This window comes from Ranitomeya imitator, chromosome 1 (genome assembly GCF_032444005.1).
Source record: "Ranitomeya imitator isolate aRanImi1 chromosome 1, aRanImi1.pri, whole genome shotgun sequence".
Lineage (NCBI taxonomy): Eukaryota > Metazoa > Chordata > Amphibia > Anura > Dendrobatidae > Ranitomeya > Ranitomeya imitator.
Window position 1 is genome coordinate 766478404 of NC_091282.1, and position 20916 is coordinate 766499319.

General features: G+C 45.5%; 1 protein-coding gene across 1 annotated transcript in view; it reads left to right on the forward strand.

The window, feature by feature from the left end:
- Positions 1–32: 32 nt before the first annotated feature.
- ATG2B (autophagy related 2B) overlaps positions 33–20916 on the forward strand; it is an 88143-nt gene continuing 67259 nt past the window's right edge. The window contains exons 1-11 of the mRNA XM_069735510.1: positions 33–188; positions 3472–3822; positions 10332–10494; positions 10568–10717; positions 12676–12778; positions 12854–13016; positions 13355–13534; positions 14229–14325; positions 20006–20188; positions 20272–20426; positions 20592–20694. Coding sequence (XP_069591611.1) covers positions 3661–3822; positions 10332–10494; positions 10568–10717; positions 12676–12778; positions 12854–13016; positions 13355–13534; positions 14229–14325; positions 20006–20188; positions 20272–20426; positions 20592–20694 — 1459 coding nt within the window. The 5' untranslated portion in view covers positions 33–188; positions 3472–3660. The remainder of the gene's footprint in view (positions 189–3471; positions 3823–10331; positions 10495–10567; positions 10718–12675; positions 12779–12853; positions 13017–13354; positions 13535–14228; positions 14326–20005; positions 20189–20271; positions 20427–20591; positions 20695–20916) is intronic.

The following is a 20916-nucleotide window of genomic DNA, read 5'->3' on the forward strand; positions in this document are numbered from 1 at the left end:
ACTTCCTGTCACATGACGTGACGTCATTGTTTATGTCTAGTAGCGACCACCAGACGCGCGCAGAGCCGGGGAGCACCGGACGTTTCTCTGCCCCCGGCTGCGCGGAGGAGCCTTGACTGCTCTCCGGACACTGACCCCGGCCCCCTGCGAGGCTGACTGGACGGACACGTGTGGCTGCGGCGCCGCCGGTGCGACTCGGTGTATCCCTGTGTCATAGTGACTGCGGCACCTGTCGTATGTGGTCGCATCGCCTTGTCATCTGCAGACCGATGTCTGGAAATGCACGATTGTGTTCTAGTTGTGTGACTGTGCGGCTGCAGCTGATTGTCGCTGATTGCATGTGATTGTATGATTGATTGGGATTATATGTGATCGTACGGCGCTCTGTCACTGATTGCATGTGATTGTATGATTGATTGGGATTATATGTGATCATACGGCGCCCTGTCGCTGATTGCATGTGATTGTATGATTGATTGGGATTATATGTGATCGTACGGCGCTCTGTCACTGATTGCATGTGATTGTATGATCGATTGGGATTATATGTGATCATACGGCGCCCTGTCGCTGATTGCATGTGATTGTATGATCGATTGGGATTATATGTGATCATACGGCGCCCTGTCGCTGATTGCATGTGATTGTATGATTGATTGGGATTATATGTGATCGTACGGCGCTCTGTCGCTGATTGCATGTGATTGTATGATCGATTGGGATTATATGTGATCGTACGGCGCTCTGTCGCTGATTGCATGTGATTGTATGATCGATTGGGATTATATGTGATCACACGGCGCCCTGTCACTGATTGCATGTGATTGTATGATCGATTGGGATTATATGTGATCATACGGCGCCCTGTCGCTGATTGCATGTGATTGTATGATCGATTGGGATTATATGTGATCATACGGCGCCCTGTCGCTGATTGCATGTGATTGTATGATTGATTGGGATTATATGTGATCGTACGGCGCTCTGTCGCTGATTGCATGTGATTGTATGATCGATTGGGATTATATGTGATCGTACGGCGCTCTGTCGCTGATTGCATGTGATTGTATGATCGATTGGGATTATATGTGATCACACGGCGCCCTGTCACTGATTGCATGTGATTGTATGATCGATTGGGATTATATGTGATCATACGGCGCCCTGTCGCTGATTGCATGTGATTGTATGATTGATTGGGATTATATGTGATCGTACGGCGCTCTGTCACTGATTGCATGTGATTGTATGATCGATTGGGATTATATGTGATCGTACGGCGCTCTGTCGCTGATTGCATGTGATTGTATGATCGATTGGGATTATATGTGATCGTACGGCGCCCTGTCACTGATTGCATGTGATTGTATGATCGATTGGGATTATATGTGATCATACGGCGCCCTGTCGCTGATTGCATGTGATTGTATGATTGATTGGGATTATATGTGATCATACGGCGCCCTGTCACTGATTGCATGTGATTGTATGATCGATTGGGATTATATGTGATCGTACGGCGCCCTGTCGCTGATTGCATGTGATTGTATGATCGATTGGGATTATATGTGATCGTACGGCGCCCTGTCGCTGATTGCATGTGATTGTATGATCGATTGGGATTATATGTGATCGTACGGCGCCCTGTCGCTGATTGCATGTGATTGTATGATCGATTGGGATTATATGTGATCGTACGGCGCCCTGTCGCTGATTGCATGTGATTGTATGATCGATTGGGATTATATGTGATCGTACGGCGCCCTGTCGCTGATTGCATGTGATTGTATGATTGATTGGGATTATATGTGATCGTACGGCGCCCTGTCGCTGATTGCATGTGATTGTATGATCGATTGGGATTATATGTGATCGTACGGCGCCCTGTCGCTGATTGCATGTGATTGTATGATTGATTGGGATTATATGTGATCGTACGGCGCTCTGTCGCTGATTGCATGTGATTGTATGATCGATTGGGATTATATGTGATCGTACGGCGCCCTGTCGCTGATTGCATGTGATTGTATGATTGATTGGGATTATATGTGATCGTACGGCGCTCTGTCGCTGATTGCATGTGATTGTATGATCGATTGGGATTATATGTGATCGTACGGCGCCCTGTCGCTGATTGCATGTGATTGTATGATCGATTGGGATTATATGTGATCGTACGGCGCCCTGTCACTGATTGCATGTGATTGTATGATCGATTGGGATTATATGTGATCGTACGGCGCCCTGTCACTGATTGCATGTGATTGTATGATTGATTGGGATTATATGTGATCATACGGCGCCCTGTCGCTGATTGCATGTGATTGTATGATTGATTGGGATTATATGTGATCATACGGCGCCCTGTCGCTGATTGCATGTGATTGTATGATCGATTGGGATTATATGTGATCGTACGGCGCCCTGTCGCTGATTGCATGTGATTGTATGATCGATTGGGATTATATGTGATCATACGGCGCCCTGTCGCTGATTGCATGTGATTGTATGATCGATTGGGATTATATGTGATCGTACGGCGCCCTGTCACTGATTGCATGTGATTGTATGATTGATTGGGATTATATGTGATCACACGGCGCCCTGTCGCCGATGGTGCGGTGCCCTGTCGCTGATTGTGCGGCTGCAGCTGATTGTCACTGATTGCATGTGATTGTATGATCGATTGGGATTATATGTGATTGTACAGCGTCCTGTCGCCGATGGTGCGGTGCCCTGTCGCTGATTGTGCGGCTGCAACTGATTGTCACTGATTGCATGTGATTGTATGATTGATTGGGATTATATGTGATCATACGGCGCCCTGTCGCCGATGGTGCAGCTCCCTGTCGCTGATTGTGCGGCTGCAGCTGATTGTCACTGATTGCATGTGATTGTATGATTGATTGGGATTATATGTGATCATACGGCGCCCTGTCACTGATTGCATGTGATTGTATGATTGATTGGGATTATATGTGATCACACGGCGCCCTGTCGCCGATGGTGCGGTGCCCTGTCGCTGATTGTGCGGCTGCAACTGATTGTCACTGATTGCATGTGATTGTATGATTGATTGGGATTGTATGTGATCGTACAGCGTCCTGTCGCCGATGGCGCCCTGTCGCTGATCGTACGGCGGCACTCTGTCTCTGAACGTACAGAACCCTGTCACTGATCTGGGTGCTGGGTCAGTGATCATGGGTTTCCAGTGTTAGGGTTGTGTCCTGGCTGCATCTGTTGCTGATTGTTCCTGGTTGTACGGGGTTGTGCCTCTGACTTTGTTGCACATTGCTGTGATTTGCAACTTAGTTTTGTACCACTGACTATTGATGCGGTTGTATTGCTGATTGCATGTGATTGTCCCCTGATTGTGCTGCTGATTGTGATTGTTCTTGATTTTATTATTACATCTCTGGTATTACCTGATTGTGTTTGGTTGTATCACTTATTGTATTTGATCTGTTGCAGATTGGATGTGGCTGCGTGACCAGGAATAGATGGATATTTTCAGGCAGAAGACAGAGAGTTTTTAATTCCCACCACCACTACCCCCACCAGAATTTCTTGATTTCCGGACCCCACGTGACTGATCTCTCCTCCCTGTACTGATGACTGGCGGCCCTGCGTTATAACCCAAGCAGCTCTCCTGTGGTCACCATGCCGTGGCCCTTCTCCGAGTCCATCAAGAAGAGGGCCTGCAGGTACCTTCTCCAGAGATACCTGGGCCACTTCCTGCAGGAGAAGCTCAGCCTGGAGCAGCTCACCCTGGACCTGTACCAAGGCACCGGCACACTGTCACAGGTGCCGCTGGACAAGTGGGTACGTCTCTCGCCCCCTGGGGGAGGTGCACTACTTAATATCCTTTCTGTTTTGCCATCAGTGAATAGTAACAGACAGAGGGGTTTCTGCAGTAGAGTCCACCTACTGCTGATGGGTTGTTACAATGTATCAGACTGGAGCTCTGACTGTTGGTGGTCTCTGCCAGTCATCAGTTACCCGGCCCTGCAGCTATACTGGATGCAATTGTAGCGAACCCTCAACTGTGAGGTGCAAATAGAAATAGCAGAGATGACCACGTTTCTTTGTTTTTGGGAGCGGTCCCAGGGGATTGCAATTGTTTGGGTTTTTTCTCCACAATTTTCAAGATCTTTGTTGTCAGTGAGCGGTAACACTACACACTGGCAGGAGGTTGTCAGCGTAGAGACCCCTGTACAATGCCCTGCTTGTTGAAGACCGCAGAAGACGCTCCCTGCAGATATCCAGCGCTCCGCTAGAACATAGGAAGAGGGCCATTACACAGGTCTACAAAAAAGAAAACAATCGGTGCCAAGGTTTTTTGAATGATTTTGGGTATTTTTCTGAATTGGTTCTAGTTATTGAGAATTCATCGTTGAAAATGATGCATTCCCCCTATGCGACTTGTGTGTGTGACATCTGCAATATCTTTGGGTCTTTTCACTCTTTACAAGTAATGAATTATCCCATATAATTTTGTTTTTCAATTTGTTGCTTACAGTGCTATAAAAGCCACTTTTTGAACCCAGAATTCTACTTTAATTAACAATTAAATATCTCAGAAACTAGAGACAATCTGGCGAAACAAAAGTCATATTCTTAGTCATAGAATCCTAGAATTTTAGGTTGGAAGTAGCCTCCAGAGTCATCTGGTCCAACCCCCTGCTCAATGCAGGATTCACTAAACCATCTCAGACAGATGTCTGTCAAGCCTCTGTTTGAACACTTCCATTGAAGGAGAACTCGCCACCTCTTGTGGATGCCTGTTCCACTCATTGATCACCCTCAGTGTCAAAATATATTTTCCAATATCTAATCTGTGTCTTCTCCCTTTCAGTTTCATTCCATTGTTTCTCCTGTTTTCATGTGCAGATGAGAATGATGATCCCTCTACACTGTGACAGCCCTTCAGAAATTTGTAGACAGCTATTAAGTCTTCTCTTAACCTTCTTTTTTGCAAGCTAAACATTCCCAGATCCTTTAACTGTTCCTCGTAGGACATACTTTGCAGTCCGCTCACCATCCTGGTTGCTCTTCTATGAACTTGCTCCATTTTTTTTTCAATGTATTTTTTAAAATGTGGTGACCAGAGCTGGACACAGTATTCCAGATGAGGCCTGACCAAGGAGGAGTAGAGGGAGATAATGACTTCATGTGATCTAGACTCTATGCTTCTCTTAATACATCCTAGAACTGTTTGCCATTTTTGCTGCTGCATCACCCTGTTGACTCATGTGCCATCTGTGATCTATTAGTATACTCAAGTTTTTTTCATACATGCTATTGCATAGTTCTCTTCCTCCCATTCTGTAGATGTAATTTTAATTTTTCTTGCCCAGATGTAGAATCTTACATTTCTCCCTTTTTAAAACCATTTTGTTAGTTGCTGCCCATTGTTCCAGTTTGTTTAGATCTTTTTCAATCCTTTCTCTTCTCTAGTCTTAGCTTTCCCTCATAGCTTTGTGTCATCAGCACCATAAACTTAATAAGAAAGAAAAAAAAAAATGTTCAGACATGATGGCACCAAAATCACTGCATACTAGTGTTATTTGGTTCCTGGGAAGGACAGGGTGAGAGGCAGCCAGTGAGGGGGGAGTTCTTGAAGTTGAGGTGTCGGAAGCGGGGGAAAAATGGGAAAGAGGAGCAATCTGAGTGGCTGTGACAAAGGGCTGAATTATGATGAGTCAGAGCATTACTGGTGTTTGTCAGCTCTTGACGAGGCGTCGCCGCAATGTGGCGGCTCTTGGCTGGGCATCCCTGTAGTGCAGCGGCGTTTCGTGGCGGGTGTCCCTGTAGTGTGGCGGCAGCTCTAAGCGGGGCATCCCTGTAGTACGGCAGCTCTAGGGGTGGTGTCCCTTTAGTGCGGTGGCTCTTAGCAGGGCGTCCTCATAGTGCGGAGGCGGCTCTTGATGGAGCGTTCCCATAGTGCAGCGGCAGCTCTTGGCTGGGCGTCCCCGTAGGTCGGCGGCAGCTCTTGGCTGGGCGTCCCCATAGTGCGACGGGAGCTCTTGGCGGGGCGTCTCCGTAGTGCGACGGGAGCTCTTGTCGCGGCGTCCCTGTAGTGCGGGGGGGGGTTCCCTGTAGTTCGGTGGCAGCACTTTGTGGGATGTCCTCGTAGTGCAGCAGCGGTTGCTTTTGGAGGGGTGTCCCCATAGTGCGGCGGCTCTTTGGGGGGGGGGGGGTGTCCCCGTAGTGTGATGGTGGCTCTTGGCGGGGGGGGGGGTTCCCATAGTGCGGCGGCTGCACTGGGCATTGTGGCCCCCGAGTGCGGCGGTTCACTTGCCTTTCTGACTAGACAAAAAACCCCAACACATTGTCACTATTATGAAAACCCCAATAAAATGGGGCGCATGTTGCACCAGATCAGGTTTCTGCAATTTGGTGGATGCCGGAGAGTTAATGTTCCTGGCACAATACTACGTGGATGATCATCCTCGTTACAAGTAGATGCGGATCGGCCGAAATTAAAAATGAATGATGCGGGGATCTGTTCTCGGAGTAAAAGCAAGAATAATAGAGGAGGTGGCAACGTCCCGAAATGTCCATTACTTGGGTACAGATCTATTTCTGCATGTGCCGGGAGGGCAGGACTTGGGTTTCTGCAGCGGCTTCCTGCTCAGGCGGCAGGTTGCCTTAAAGGGGTATTGCTTATTAAGGCTATATGACTTATGCACTGGATAGGTAATCACCGATGGCCGGATGGGGGGCAGGTAAGATATGGCAGCGCTATCTTTGTGGACTTTGAGTCCAGCGGATCCACTGCTCCATTTATCACCTCCATTGATAGTGGCGGCACAAGTCCCTGTGATCTGTGGGTGCGATCTCTCATTGCGGTCAGTGATCAGCATCTCTTCCTGAGTTTGTCCTACTCGGTCAATGATTGAAAATTCGCTGCAGCACAAATTTCCCGGCAGTGCGGATTTGAGGTCCGTCATGATTAAGTTTATGCTGCAGATGTCGCCCCTGGTAATGCTACGTCACACAGGGTGAATGGCATCTTCTTATTGCTCTGTGGCCAAAAATCACATCACAAAGTCAGCCGGAATGGGATCATCTGGGACGAAGGTTGTCAGTGTGCAGCTGGCGACAGCCGACCTTGTGCTGCTATTTATCACCGTGTAAGAGGTGATGGCTCCTCATGTGCAGCATTGGGGAGATGCAAGGTGAACCCCACAGATGAGGAGTCTGTGCAGGGGTCTTCCCACAGCCACCATGCAGGAAAACAAAAATGCTTATTTACCCTGCTGTACCATCACACTGGGAAATGGACGATACCTGCACAATGGAGCTGCAAATAGGAGCAACGGCTGAGATATAGGGACAAAGTGCAAGTGGGGGACCGAGAGATCACTGCAACGAATGACACATATTCTTGTATTATACTCCAGAGCTGCACTCACTATTCTGCTGCTGCAGTCACTGTGTACATACATTACATTACATTACTGATCCTGAGTTACCTCCTGTATTGTACTCTAGAGCTGCACTCACTATTCTGCTTGTGCAGTCACTGTGTACATACAGTACAGAGCAAAAGTTTGGACACCCCTTCTCATTTAAAGATTTCTGTGTTTTCATGACTATGAAAATTGTACATTCACACTGAAGGCATCAAAACTATGAATTAACACATGTGGAATTATATACTTAACAAAAAAGTGTGAAACAACTGAAATTATGTCTTATATTCTAGGTTCTTCAAAGAAGCCACCTTTTTCTTTGATGACTGCTTTGCACACTCTTGGCATTCTCTTGATGAGCTTCAAGAGGTAGTCACTGGGAATGGTCTTCCAACAATCTTGAAGGAGTTCCCAGAGATGCTTAGCACTTGTTGGCCCTTTTGCCTTCACTCTGCGGTCCAGCTCACCACAAACCATCTCAATTGGGTTCAGGTCTGGTGACTGTGGAGGCCAGGTCATCTGGCGTAGCACCCCATCACTCTCCTTCTTGGTCAAATAGCCCTTACACAGCCTGGAGGTGTGTTTGGGGTCATTGTCATGTTGAAAGATAAATGATGGTCCAACTAAACGCAAATCGGATAGAATAGCATGCCGCTGCAAGATGCTGTGGTAGCCATGCTGGCTCAGTATGCCTTCAGTTTTGAATAAATCCCCAACATTGTCACCAGCAAAGCACCCCCACACCATCACACCTCCTCCATGCTTCACGGTGGGAACCAGGCATGTAGAATCCATCAGTTCACCTTTTCTGCGTCGCACAAAGACACGGTGTTTGGAGCCAAAGATCTCAAATTTGGACTCATCAGACCAAAGCACAGATTTCCACTGGTCTAATGTCCATTCCTTGTGTTCTTTAGCCCAAACAAGTCTCTTCTGCTTGTTGCCTGTCCTTAGCAGTGGTTTCCTAGCAGCTATTTTACCATGAAGACCTGCTGCACAAAGTCTCCTCTTAACAGTTGCTGTAGAGATGAGTCTGCTGCTAGAGCTCTGTGTGGCATTGCCCTGGTCTCTAATCTGAGCTGCTGTTAACCTGCGATTTCTGAGGCTGGTGACTCGGATAAACTTATCCTCAGAAGCAGAGGTGACTCTTGGTCTTCCTTTCCTGGGGCGGTCCTCATGTGAGCCAGTTTCTTTGTAGCACTTGATGGTTTTTGCAACTGCACTTGGGGACACTTTTAAAGTTTTCCCAATTTTTCGGCCTGACTGACCTTCATTTTTTAAAGTAATGATGGCCACTCGTTTTTCTTTACTTAGCGTTTTTTTTCTTGCCATAATACAAATTTTTACGTCTATTCAGTAGGGCTATCGGCTGTGTATCCACCAGACTTCTGCTCAACACAACTAATGGTCCCAACCCAATTTTTAAGGCAATAAATCCCACTTATTAAACCTGACAAGGCACACCTGTGAAGTGAAAACCATTCCCGGTGACTACGTCTTGAAGCTCATCAAGAGAATGCCAAGAGTGTGCAAAGCAGTCATCAAAGCAAAAGGTGGCTACTTTGAAGAACCTAGAATATAAGACATAATTTCAGTTTTTTCACACTTTTTTGTTAAGTATATAATTCCACATGTGTTAATTCATAGTTTTGATGCCTTCAGTGTGAATGTACAATTTTCATAGTCATGAAAATACAGAAATCTTTAAATGAGAAGGTGTGTCCAAACTTTTGGTCTGTACTGTGCATTACATTACTGATCCTTAGTTACATCCTGTGTTATACTCCAGTGCTGCACTCACTATTCTGCTGGTACAGTTACTATGTACATACATTACATTACTGATCCTGTACTGATCCTGAGTTACATCCTGTATTATACTCCAGAGCTGCACTCACTAATCTGCTGGTGCAGTAACTGTGTACATACATTACATTACTGATCCTGAGTTACATCCTGTATTATACTCCAGAGCTGCGCTCACTATTCTGCTGGTGCAGTCACTGTGTACATACATTACATTACTGATCCTGAGTTACATCCTGTATTATATTCCAGAGCTGCACTCACTATTCTGCTGGTGCAGTCACTGTGTACATACATTACTGATCCTGAGTTACATCCTGTATTATATTCCAGAGCTGCACTCACTATTCTGCTGGTGCAGTCACTGTGTACATACATTACTGATCCTGAGTTACATCCTGTATTATACTCCAGAGCTGTGTTCACTCATTCTGCTGGTGCAGTCACTGTGTACATACATTACATTACTGATCCTGAGTTACATCCTGTCTTATACTCCAGAGCTGCACTCACTATTCTGCTGGTGCAGTCACTGTGTACATACATTACATTACTGATCCTGAGTTACATCCTGTCTTATACTCCAGAGCTGCACTCACTATTCTGCTGGTGCAGTCACTGTGTACATACATTACTGATCCTGAGTTACATCCTGTATTATACCCCAGAGCTGCACTCACTATTCTACTGGTGCAGTCACTGTGTACATACATTACTGATCCTGAGTTACATCCTGTATTATACTCCAGAGCTGCACTCACTATTCTGCTGGTGCAGTCACTGTGTACATGCATTACATTACTGATCCTGAGTTAAATTATGTATTATACTCCAGAGCTGCACTCACTATTCTGCTGGTGCAGTCACTGTGTACATACATTACATTACTGATCCTGAGTTACATCCTGTATTATATTCCAGAGCTGTGTTCACTATTCTGCTGGTGCAGTCACTGTGTACATACATTACATTACTGATCCTGAGTTACATCCTGTATTATACTCCAGAGCTGTGTTCACTATTCTGCTGGTGCAGTCACTGTGTACATATAATACTTATCCAGTATTATGCTGCAGTGCTGCACTCACTGTTGTCTCCCGTTTCCAGAGTCTTAATGAAATAATGGAGTCGGCGGATGCCCCCCTGGAGGTGACTGAGGGCTTCATACAGACCATCTCTCTGTCGGTGCCCTGGGGGTCCTTACTACAAGATAACTGTGCCCTGGAGGTGAAGGGGCTGGAGATGGTTTTCAGGCCAAGACCACGACCGCGTATGTAAAAGTGTCCGGATGGCGCCAGTCCTCTGCTCCTTCTCAGTGTCCTCACTTCTGCTTTCCTGCGCAGGTTCGGCCTCGGAGCCGATGTACTGGTCCAGCTTTATGACCAGCAGCATGCAGCTGGCCCGCGAGTGTCTGAGCCAGAAGCTCACTGATGACCAGGAGTCGTCTCAGCCTTTCGAGGGATTGGAGAAGTTTGCAGAAACAATAGAGACTGGTAAGTGTTTGTGTTTTTAGTGTCAGACTTCACCGTTGTGTCAAAAAGAGGTAAAAAGAACTGCTTAATAATGTGCACACCAGAATCCTAGAAAAACAGATCAATGTTTATTAGAAGACAACATGGCCAACATTAAAAACCTCTACAAGTAAACACTCTGCCATCACCGTCTGCGGCATATAACCTGCAAAATATATAGAACATATTCTAGTATGGCCACACAGTAACCAGGACAAAGCCATACATATATATTCATGGAACAGGCTAAGATCAGCAAACCATTTTGATATTCTGTCCATATGGAGACATGCATAGAGATGGACTATAATTGTCCTGGGGACAGAGTGGTGGGCACAGTGTCCTTACACTGTATGCCCCTGCATCTAACAAGAAGATCAAAGGTGCAAACAATTGTACATGAAAACCGACATCCCAATTCCTACATAAGGCTGGTTTCACATTTGCGTTTTTTGCCGCTGCGTTTTAACGCATATAAACGCATGCGTTTTTTTTTCCCTATATTTAACATTAAAAACGCATGCGTTTTTTTTGTATGCGTTTTGCCGCGTTTGACGCATGCTTCGTTTCTATGCTTGCGTTTTGTTGCGGAAATGCAACATGTAGTAATTTCTAGAGGCGTTTTTTTTTTTTTGCCGCAAAAAAAGCATGCGTTTTTTGCCGCAAAAAAACGTATTGCTGTCTATGTAATTGCATGCGTTTTTAAGCACATGCGTTTGGTTGCGTTTTTTAACGCATGCGTTTCCATAGAGAAAAACAAGTCTACACACTGATAAGCCACCCCCCACCATCAAGGTGATAAAGGGATCCAAACCCTAACCCTATCCCTAGGGATCCAAACCCTAACCCTAGGGATCCAAAACCTAACCGGGATCCAAACCCTAACCCTAGCCATTTCTATTTATAGTGGGTTTTATTTTTGATTTTTATGTTTGGCAGCTGTCACACACTAAAGACTCTTTTTATTACAAAAAATATTTTTTGCGTTACCACATTTTGAGAGCTTCAATTTTTCCATATTTTGGTCCACAGAGTCATGTCACACGCCCTCTGTAGTCCCATTCGCGGTGTCTGGATCTTGATTTTTCTCTTGAGAAATTTCTCATCATGTGTACCAAAAAACGCAAATGCAGGAAAACCGCGTGTAAACGCGTAAAAACGCGGCAGTTTTTTAACCGCATGCGAAAACGCATGCGTCTAAAAAAACACAGCGTTTGTACGCGTTTACATGCGTTTTTTTCACCACCTGCGTTTGCGTTTTAAACGCAAATGTGAAACTAGCCTAATCCTGAGAATCCTGTATGTAATAAAGCCGCAAAGTTCCCTATGGGGTAAAGACGGGTAGATGACAGAAAGGAAGGGAGAGAGGATAGCGTCCGGCACCAGGTGGAGGGAAGAGCCCTGGAGAGATGGGTAGTGCCCGGAATCAATAAGGCAGGGATGTCGGTTTTCATGTGCAATTGTTTGCACCTTTGGAGTCCTTGTTAGATGCATGGGGCAAACAGTGTAAGGATAATGTGCCCACCATTCTGTAAGCCTCTGGAAGTATTATTCCCATTCACTGACAGCAAGCAGAGATTATAAAACTAGTCACTGACGTTAAGGTGCGACGGGCAATGCATTGTATTGACGGCCAGATGGCACCTTGCTGTTATACAGCCCCGGCCCCGGGGGATGCATTGCTAGTGTTCACCTTATGTAATATTCCTGCTTGCTGTCAGTGAATAGAAATAATTCATCCAGGAACAACTTGAAGGCATATGGCTCGTACAGACTGATGCCTTCATTTTACCCTAAACATTCTATAGGGAAGGGTGGTCCTCTGGATGGAAACCCCTCCTAACATGGCACCCCATCTGCCGCGTATTGTTAATTTAAGCAGAGGTATTACTATAATCCCGTTTTCATGAGCCGTCTTCTTTCACTGATGCATTTTACAGTCCTGCGACGAGTCCGCGTCACGTTCATCGACACAGTGTTCAGGATAGAGAACATCCCCGAGAACTCCAAAACCGGATGTGCCCTGGAAATGCGTATCAGCAGGTAGGCGACGGGACGTGTGACGCGCCCCCTGTTAGTAGGCGGTGTAGCTCAACCCCCCTGATCCTGTACCCGCAGGACTGTGTATTGTGACGAGACCGTGGACGATCAGTCTGGTATCAACGTCCACAGACCTTCCGCCTTCGCCCATAAAGTCCTGGAGCTCAGCGGGGTCTCCTTCTTCTGGGACGAGTTTGACGCATCGGCAAGATCTTCGCCCGTGTCTTCAACATTGCACGTGGTAACATGTCTTCTGTATCGGCCTCTCACAATGTAGAAAGATGGATTATCTGTCGCTTGTTTAAAGGGGATGTCCATTTTTCAGGGTTATATTTGAAAAAAGACAAAAATGCTGTTCTGACACCCCTCCCTTCCCCCCCTTCCACAGCTGCTTTACAGTAGTGGGGTCCCTAATTATCAACCATTGGAGTCCATGCCCTGCGTATCGGAGCGGCTGTCAGTCGGGTTCCCCTCCCCTATACAAGGGTGTCCCGATCGGCTGGCGCTCTGTAAATGACAGGTATTGAATATTGGGCCGTCCACAGCCACTAACGCATCATATTTATGACTGTTCTTCAGGAAACGGAGCCAAAGCTGTCACCGAGCTGGAACCCCAAACCCGTATTTGAACCCCACCCCCAGTTCACAAGGAGTGTAACGGAAGTCGCCCCCTCTGAGCCGGTACAGATCGCCTCTCTGGTCGGCAGGATTGAGCTGGGGCTAATCCTGAAACAGAATGAAGTTCTTCCTGGAGCAAAGGTCAGTGACGATCGAAGACGAAGTTCACACTGTGTTTGGGCCACTATCTGGTGTGTACACTCTGTAAGACCATGGCGACCATGGATCACAGCCCTGACACCGGTGCACCATAGAGGCCCATTGCAAAAAAAAAACCAAAACTGTATGATCCAGCCAGAGGGGCATAAAGACACTCCTTTTTGGCCTCCCTCTGGTAATTAGGGGTCTATGGTAATGGAAAGTAGGCGCCAGAAGAACTTTTCGTCTTATACATTCAGCTAAATGCGCACTATCCCTAATCGAATAAAGTGACAAAAGGTGGTGGCGCACCCCCATCCGGGGCCTGACTGGTTGTGCCCTGTGGGACTTGATGGCCTGGCACCCAATGTTACAGCTGAGATCAGATGCCTCATATTCTGGCCAAATAACCCCTTACATGCCACGGTTAAAAGCGTCAGCAGCATCTCGGGTTTATAGCAGAGGGAAGGACACCAATGGCTTTTACATGGCAGCAATGGGAACTGCAATGACGTGTGTGGGTCTGTCGCTGTCCGCTATGAATGTTTGGTGGCCGTGGGATCTGGTATCAGCTGATCGCTGAGGGTCCAGGGTGTGGGACCCTCTCCAATCTTCCATCCATTAAAGATCCAAAGTCTGACGGTCTTTGGTTTTCTGTGCCGTACGGTCACTGATCGCCGCCTCTGCTTCTCTTCAGCTGGACGTGGACGGCCGCGTGGATTCTTTTCACGTCTTCCTTTCTCCCCGACAAGTTCACCTGCTGCTAGACATGTTGTCATCGATCGCTGGGCCAGGTAAGGGTTACTTATCACCCGTGTACCGCACTCGCATTTCCAGGCTCACATCCACATTATTCCAGGCCTATCCTCTCATCGACCCTTCCGAAAAGCAGCTGTTCCTCTTTATGTGCGGGGAGCTGCCCTCACCTTAGGGGGCTGTTATCTCCTGTTAATGGGCTTCCAACTAAAATGCTGCATCAGTAGGAGTGTTAATCTAAATCTGTGTAATATTATATGATGCATCAACGCTCGTATCGTCGCAAGCTGCTGCTAATCCTTCATGCTAACATGTAATATCACTGAATACGTCAGGGGTCTGCAACCTGCAGCACTCCAGCGATTTCAAAACTACAACTTTGCGCTGTCAGGACATGCTGGGAGCTGTAGTTTTACAACAGCTGGAGTCCCAGAGGTTACAGGTCCCTGTTATACATACGCCAGAAAATCTGAGAGATTTGCTTTTAAAAAGGGTTTCTTTAGCCAAATTGTATGTACTGTTTTGCAGCAGTTGCACTTTACGGCTGTTCCGTAACAGATGGTGTAAATCCATTTGAAAGCTCAACATAGAATTCTCAATGATGTTTGTTAATTTGATCAACTTTCCAACCTATGTTTCCCATACATTTCTATATGAGGAAGAGTATCAAAAAGGATAGTGTATTACTGCAGCACTTAATTTCCTCCCTGCTGACGTGAGATTGGTGTAGTTAGAAGCTGGTCTCCTGGGTATTTATTAGGTAATGCAGGCCTGTGATTACAGCAGCATCGGCACTGTTCTGCTTTGTGAGTCTTATAACAGGAGGAGAGGAAGGAGTGAGCAGTGTAATGAGGTACCGGCTTCATATCATACCATGGAGACATCCTCAGGGATTGCTGGACATTGTAGTTTCCTAACTTAAACCAGGGATTCAAGCTTCAGGAGGCTAATTTGCATATTCCAGGTGCCTTCTGGGAGAAGCGAAGTCTCCCTAAGCTAGAATATTTGCCTGTAGGACATTATTGCAAGAGAGCTTGGCTGAGTAGATTACACAAGAAGGAAAACACACAGCAAGTCAGCAGGATCTAGAAGCAACATGGCAGATGTGACAACCTACATGGTGAGCTGCAGCATGTGCTACATGTTCACAGATCGACCAGAAGAAGAATCCAATTTCACCTGTCAGAAGTGTAGACTAGTGGCCCTTTTAGAAGAAAAGGTGCGGGGTCTGGAAGAAAGAATAGCAACTTTGAAACTCATCAAAGAGAATGAAGACTTTCTAGACAGAACAGAAGCATCTCTACTGGTCACAGAAGGTGCAAAAAGTGTCAGAGAACCTCCAAAAGCAGATGAGTGGAAGCATGTGACCAAAAGAAGCAAGAAGACCATGGAGAAATCACCAACCACACAACTGAAGAACCGATATCAAATCTTTGTAGAGGATGAAGATGGCACACCTAAGAATGAAGCAATACCAGCAAGCAAAAAAGAAAAGGGCACACAGCAACAAGTGACAGCAAAAAGTACAGCCAAGAAGCAACGAAGAGTGGTGGTGGTGGGAGACTCACTACTGAGAGGCACAGAAGCAGCCATCTGCAGACCGGACATAACTGCAAGAGAAGTATGCTGCCTTCCAGGTGCGATGATCAAGGATGTGACCGATAGGATACCAAAGCTCTTCAGCTCCAAGGACGTCCACCCATTTCTTCTGATACATGTTGGCACCAATGACACGGCAAGGAAGGACCTACCGACAATCTGCAAGGACTTTGAAGAGTTGGGGAAGAAAGTAAAAGAACTGGATGCACAGGTAGTTTTTTCTTCTATCCTTCCAGTAGACGGGCATGGCACCAGGAGATGGAACAGGATCCTTGATGCAAACAACTGGCTAAGACAATGGTGCAGACAACAAGGATTTGGATTCCTGGACCACGGTGTGAATTACTGGTATGATGGACTCCTCGCCAGAGACGGACTACACCTCAACAAACCTGGGAAACACACATTCGCCAGAAGACTCGCTACACTCATCAGGAGGGCGTTAAACTAGAAGAAGAGGGGACGGGAAGAAAAACATTAGACTCGAACAAAGACGACCCAGGAAAACATACTCAGAAGGGAGGTAAGAACATTTCTAAAACAATCCACAGTGAGGAGATTGGAACAAAACAAAATCCTCTAAACTGCATGCTCGCAAACGCCAGAAGCCTGACAAACAAGATGGAAGAACTAGAAGCAGAAATATCTACAGGTAACTTTGACATAGTGGGAATAACCGAGACATGGTTAGATGAAAGCTATGACTGGGCAGTTAACTTACAGGGTTACAGTCTGTTTAGAAAGGATCGTAAAAATCGGAGAGGAGGAGGGGTTTGTCTCTATGTAAAGTCTTGTCTAAAGTCCACTTTAAGGGAGGATATTAGCGAAGGGAATGAGGATGTCGAGTCCATATGGGTTGAAATTCATGGAGGGAAAAATGGTAACAAAATTCTCATTGGGGTCTGTTACAAACCCCCAAATATAACAGAAACCATGGAAAGTCTACTTCTAAAGCAGATAGATGAAGCTGCAACCCATAATGAGGTCCTGGTTATGGGGGACTTTAACTACCCGGATATTAACTGGGAAACAGAAACCTGTGAAACCCATAAAGGCAACAGGTTTCTGCTAATAACCAAGAAAAATTATCTTTCACAATTGGTGCAGAATCCAACCAGAGGAGCAGCACTTTTAGACCTAATACTATCTAATAGACCTGACAGAATAACAAATCTGCAGGTGGTCGGGCATCTAGGAAACAGCGACCACAATATTGTGCAGTTTCACCTGTCTTTCACTAGGGGGACTTGTCAGGGAGTCACAAAAACATTGAACTTTAGGAAGGCAAAGTTTGACCAGCTTAGAGATGCCCTTAATCTGGTAGACTGGGACAATATCCTCAGAAATAAGAATACAGATAATAAATGGGAAATGTTTAAGAACATCCTAAATAGGCAGTGTAAGCGGTTTATACCTTGTGGGAATAAAAGGACTAGAAATAGGAAAAACCCAATGTGGCTAAACAAAGAAGTAAGACAGGCAATTAACAGTAAAAAGAAAGCATTTGCACTACTAAAGCAGGATGGCACCATTGAAGCTCTAAAAAACTATAGGGAGAAAAATACTTTATCTAAAAAACTAATTAAAGCTGCCAAAAAGGAAACAGAGAAGCACATTGCTAAGGAGAGTAAAACTAATCCCAAACTGTTCTTCAACTATATCAATAGTAAAAGAATAAAAACTGAAAATGTAGGCCCCTTAAAAAATAGTGAGGAAAGAATGGTTGTAGATGACGAGGAAAAAGCTAACATATTAAACACCTTCTTCTCCACGGTATTCACGGTGGAAAATGAAATGCTAGGTGAAATCCCAAGAAACAATGAAAACCCTATATTAAGGGTCACCAATCTAACCCAAGAAGAGGTGCGAAACCGGCTAAATAAGATTAAAATAGATAAATCTCCGGGTCCGGATGGCATACACCCACGAGTACTAAGAGAACTAAGTAATGTAATAGATAAACCATTATTTCTTATTTTTAGTGACTCTATAGCGACAGGGTCTGTTCCGCAGGACTGGCGCATAGCAAATGTGGTGCCAATATTCAAAAAGGGCTCTAAAAGTGAACCTGGAAATTATAGGCCAGTAAGTCTAACCTCTATTGTTGGTAAAATATTTGAAGGGTTTCTGAGGGATGTTATTCTGGATTATCTCAATGAGAATAACTGTTTAACTCCATATCAGCATGGGTTTATGAGAAATCGCTCCTGTCAAACCAATCTAATCAGTTTTTATGAAGAGGTAAGCTATAGACTGGACCACGGTGAGTCATTGGACGTGGTATATCTTGATTTTTCCAAAGCGTTTGATACCGTGCCGCACAAGAGGTTGGTACACAAAATGAGAATGCTTGGTCTGGGGGAAAATGTGTGTAAATGGGTTAGTAACTGGCTTAGTGATAGAAAGCAGAGGGTGGTTATAAATGGTATAGTCTCTAACTGGGTCGCTGTGGCCAGTGGGGTACCGCAGGGGTCAGTATTGGGACCTGTTCTCTTCAACATATTTATTAATGATCTGGTAGAAGGTTTACACAGTAAAATATCGATATTTGCAGATGATACAAAACTATGTAAAGCAGTTAATACAAGAGAAGATAGTATTCTGCTACAGATGGATCTGGATAAGTTGGAAACTTGGGCTGAAAGGTGGCAGATGAGGTTTAACAATGATAAATGTAAGGTTATACACATGGGAAGAGGGAATCAATATCACCATTACACACTGAACGGGAAACCACTGGGTAAATCTGACAGGGAGAAGGACTTGGGGATCCTAGTTAATGATAAACTTACCTGGAGCAGCCAGTGCCAGGCAGCAGCTGCCATGGCAAACAGGATCATGGGGTGCATTAAAAGAGGTCTGGATACACATGATGAGAGCATTATACTGCCTCTGTACAAATCCCTAGTTAGACCGCACATGGAGTACTGTGTCCAGTTTTGGGCACCGGTGCTCAGGAAGGATATAATGGAACTAGAGAGAGTACAAAGGAGGGCAACAAAATTAATAAAGGGGATGGGAGAACTACAATACCCAGATAGATTAGCGAAATTAGGATTATTTAGTCTAGAAAAAAGACGACTGAGGGGCGATCTAATAACCATGTATAAGTATATAAGGGGACAATACAAATATCTCGCTGAGGATCTGTTTATACCAAGGAAGGTGACGGGCACAAGGGGGCATTCTTTGCGTCTGGAGGAGAGAAGGTTTTTCCACCAACATAGAAGAGGATTCTTTACTGTTAGGGCAGTGAGAATCTGGAATTGCTTGCCTGAGGAGGTGGTGATGGCGAACTCAGTCGAAGGGGTTCAAGAGAGGCCTGGATGTCTTCCTGGAGCAGAACAATATTGTATCATACAATTATTAGGTTCTGTAGAAGGACGTAGATCTGGGTATTTATTATGATGGAATATAGGCTGAACTGGATGGACAAATGTCTTTTTTCGGCCTTACTAACTATGTTACTATGTTACTATGTTAACTTCCTCCCTGCTCACGTGAGCCATTAATAGATTGATGTAGTCAGAGATAGATAGCTGACGTAATGTGAATGTCTTATCTATAGAAGCTGGTCTTATTGGTATAGTCTAGCTAGTAAAGTCATGTTCTTGGGCTACGTTCACATTTGCGTTGTTGTGTGCTGCGTCGGCGACTCAACGCACGCAAAAAACGCATGCAAAACGCTGCATTTTGTGACGCATGCGTTCATTTTTATAGCGCAAAAAATATGCAACAAGCAGCGTCTTCTGCGCCCTAACGCTTGCGCCCAAAAAACGCATGCGTCACAAAACGCAACACAACGCATGTCCATGTGCCCCCCATGTTAAATATAAGGGCGCGCTGCGCATGCGTCGCCGCAGTTGCGCCCGACGCACCGCAAATGTGAACGTAGCCTAACAGCAGCATCAGCACTGCTCTATAATGTGAGGTATAACCAGAGGAAAGGGAGCAGTGATGGGTAATAACATCATATTATACCAAGGGATTGCCGGTCACTGTGGTTTCTTTACTTCCTCCCTGCTGATGTGAGCCACATATAGAGAGCGACTACCTATTACCTCCCCACTATACGGGCCGTTACTATAACACTTATTCGTCCCACTTTACTGTTCCCAGAAACCTCCAGCCGATTGGGCATGTCCAGAAAAGACCGGAAGAGTCGCCCAATGCAACAAGAAGATGAGATGCGTCTTCAGATGGAGCTGAAACGTTATCTGAGGAAGGAAGACCTGTCCGGAGGGGCTTCCGCCGATCACAGCTTTTATGAAACGGACACCGCAAAGACCCCTTCTAGCCACGGTATGGAAACCGGCACCCCCCTGTGTATCTGGAGCATATGTTGTGTGCAAGTGTTGTCATTTTTTTTTTTTTTTCCCATCTAGATGAAGAAGTGTTCTTCTCGATGGCAGATATGGACATGTCACACAGCCTCTCCTCCCTCCCACCCCTCGGAGATCCACCCACTGTGGATTTGGACCTGTCGTTGAATAGCACTTATAACAATTCTCCTGTTGGGTCACCACTAGGGGGCGCTGCGGTAGGTACCGTCCATCTTGCTCCAATACAAACACTTCCTTGTATTACCAAGTTTTGCAAAATGGGACACCACAACAAAAGCAAAACTGATAATATCTGTGTAAGGCATAAACGCCAACCTCTGATTTACCAGTCGGCCTTATTACAATGTTTGTTTTATTTTCAGGCAGCATGGAGTGACTACCAGGACCACGGTAGATCCGAAGAGCCCGTAGTACAAGGAGCTTCATTCAAACCCAGCGTGCACCAAAATTCCCTTAGAAGAACCTGTAAGTTATAGAAAATATTAAAGTATTCTTAAAAAAAAGCTTGAGTGCATCCTTTTTTTTTTTTTTTTTTAAATCCTTAAAAAGGATCTGTACTTTTTAACAAACTATCCATTAATATGTAGTCTAGGTGAATAGAAAAAACTTTGTAATATATCTTTATATAACAAAACAGCTTCTTTCTCCACTTATGAGACTTTTTACTCTTTGTTCTGCTTCCTGAAC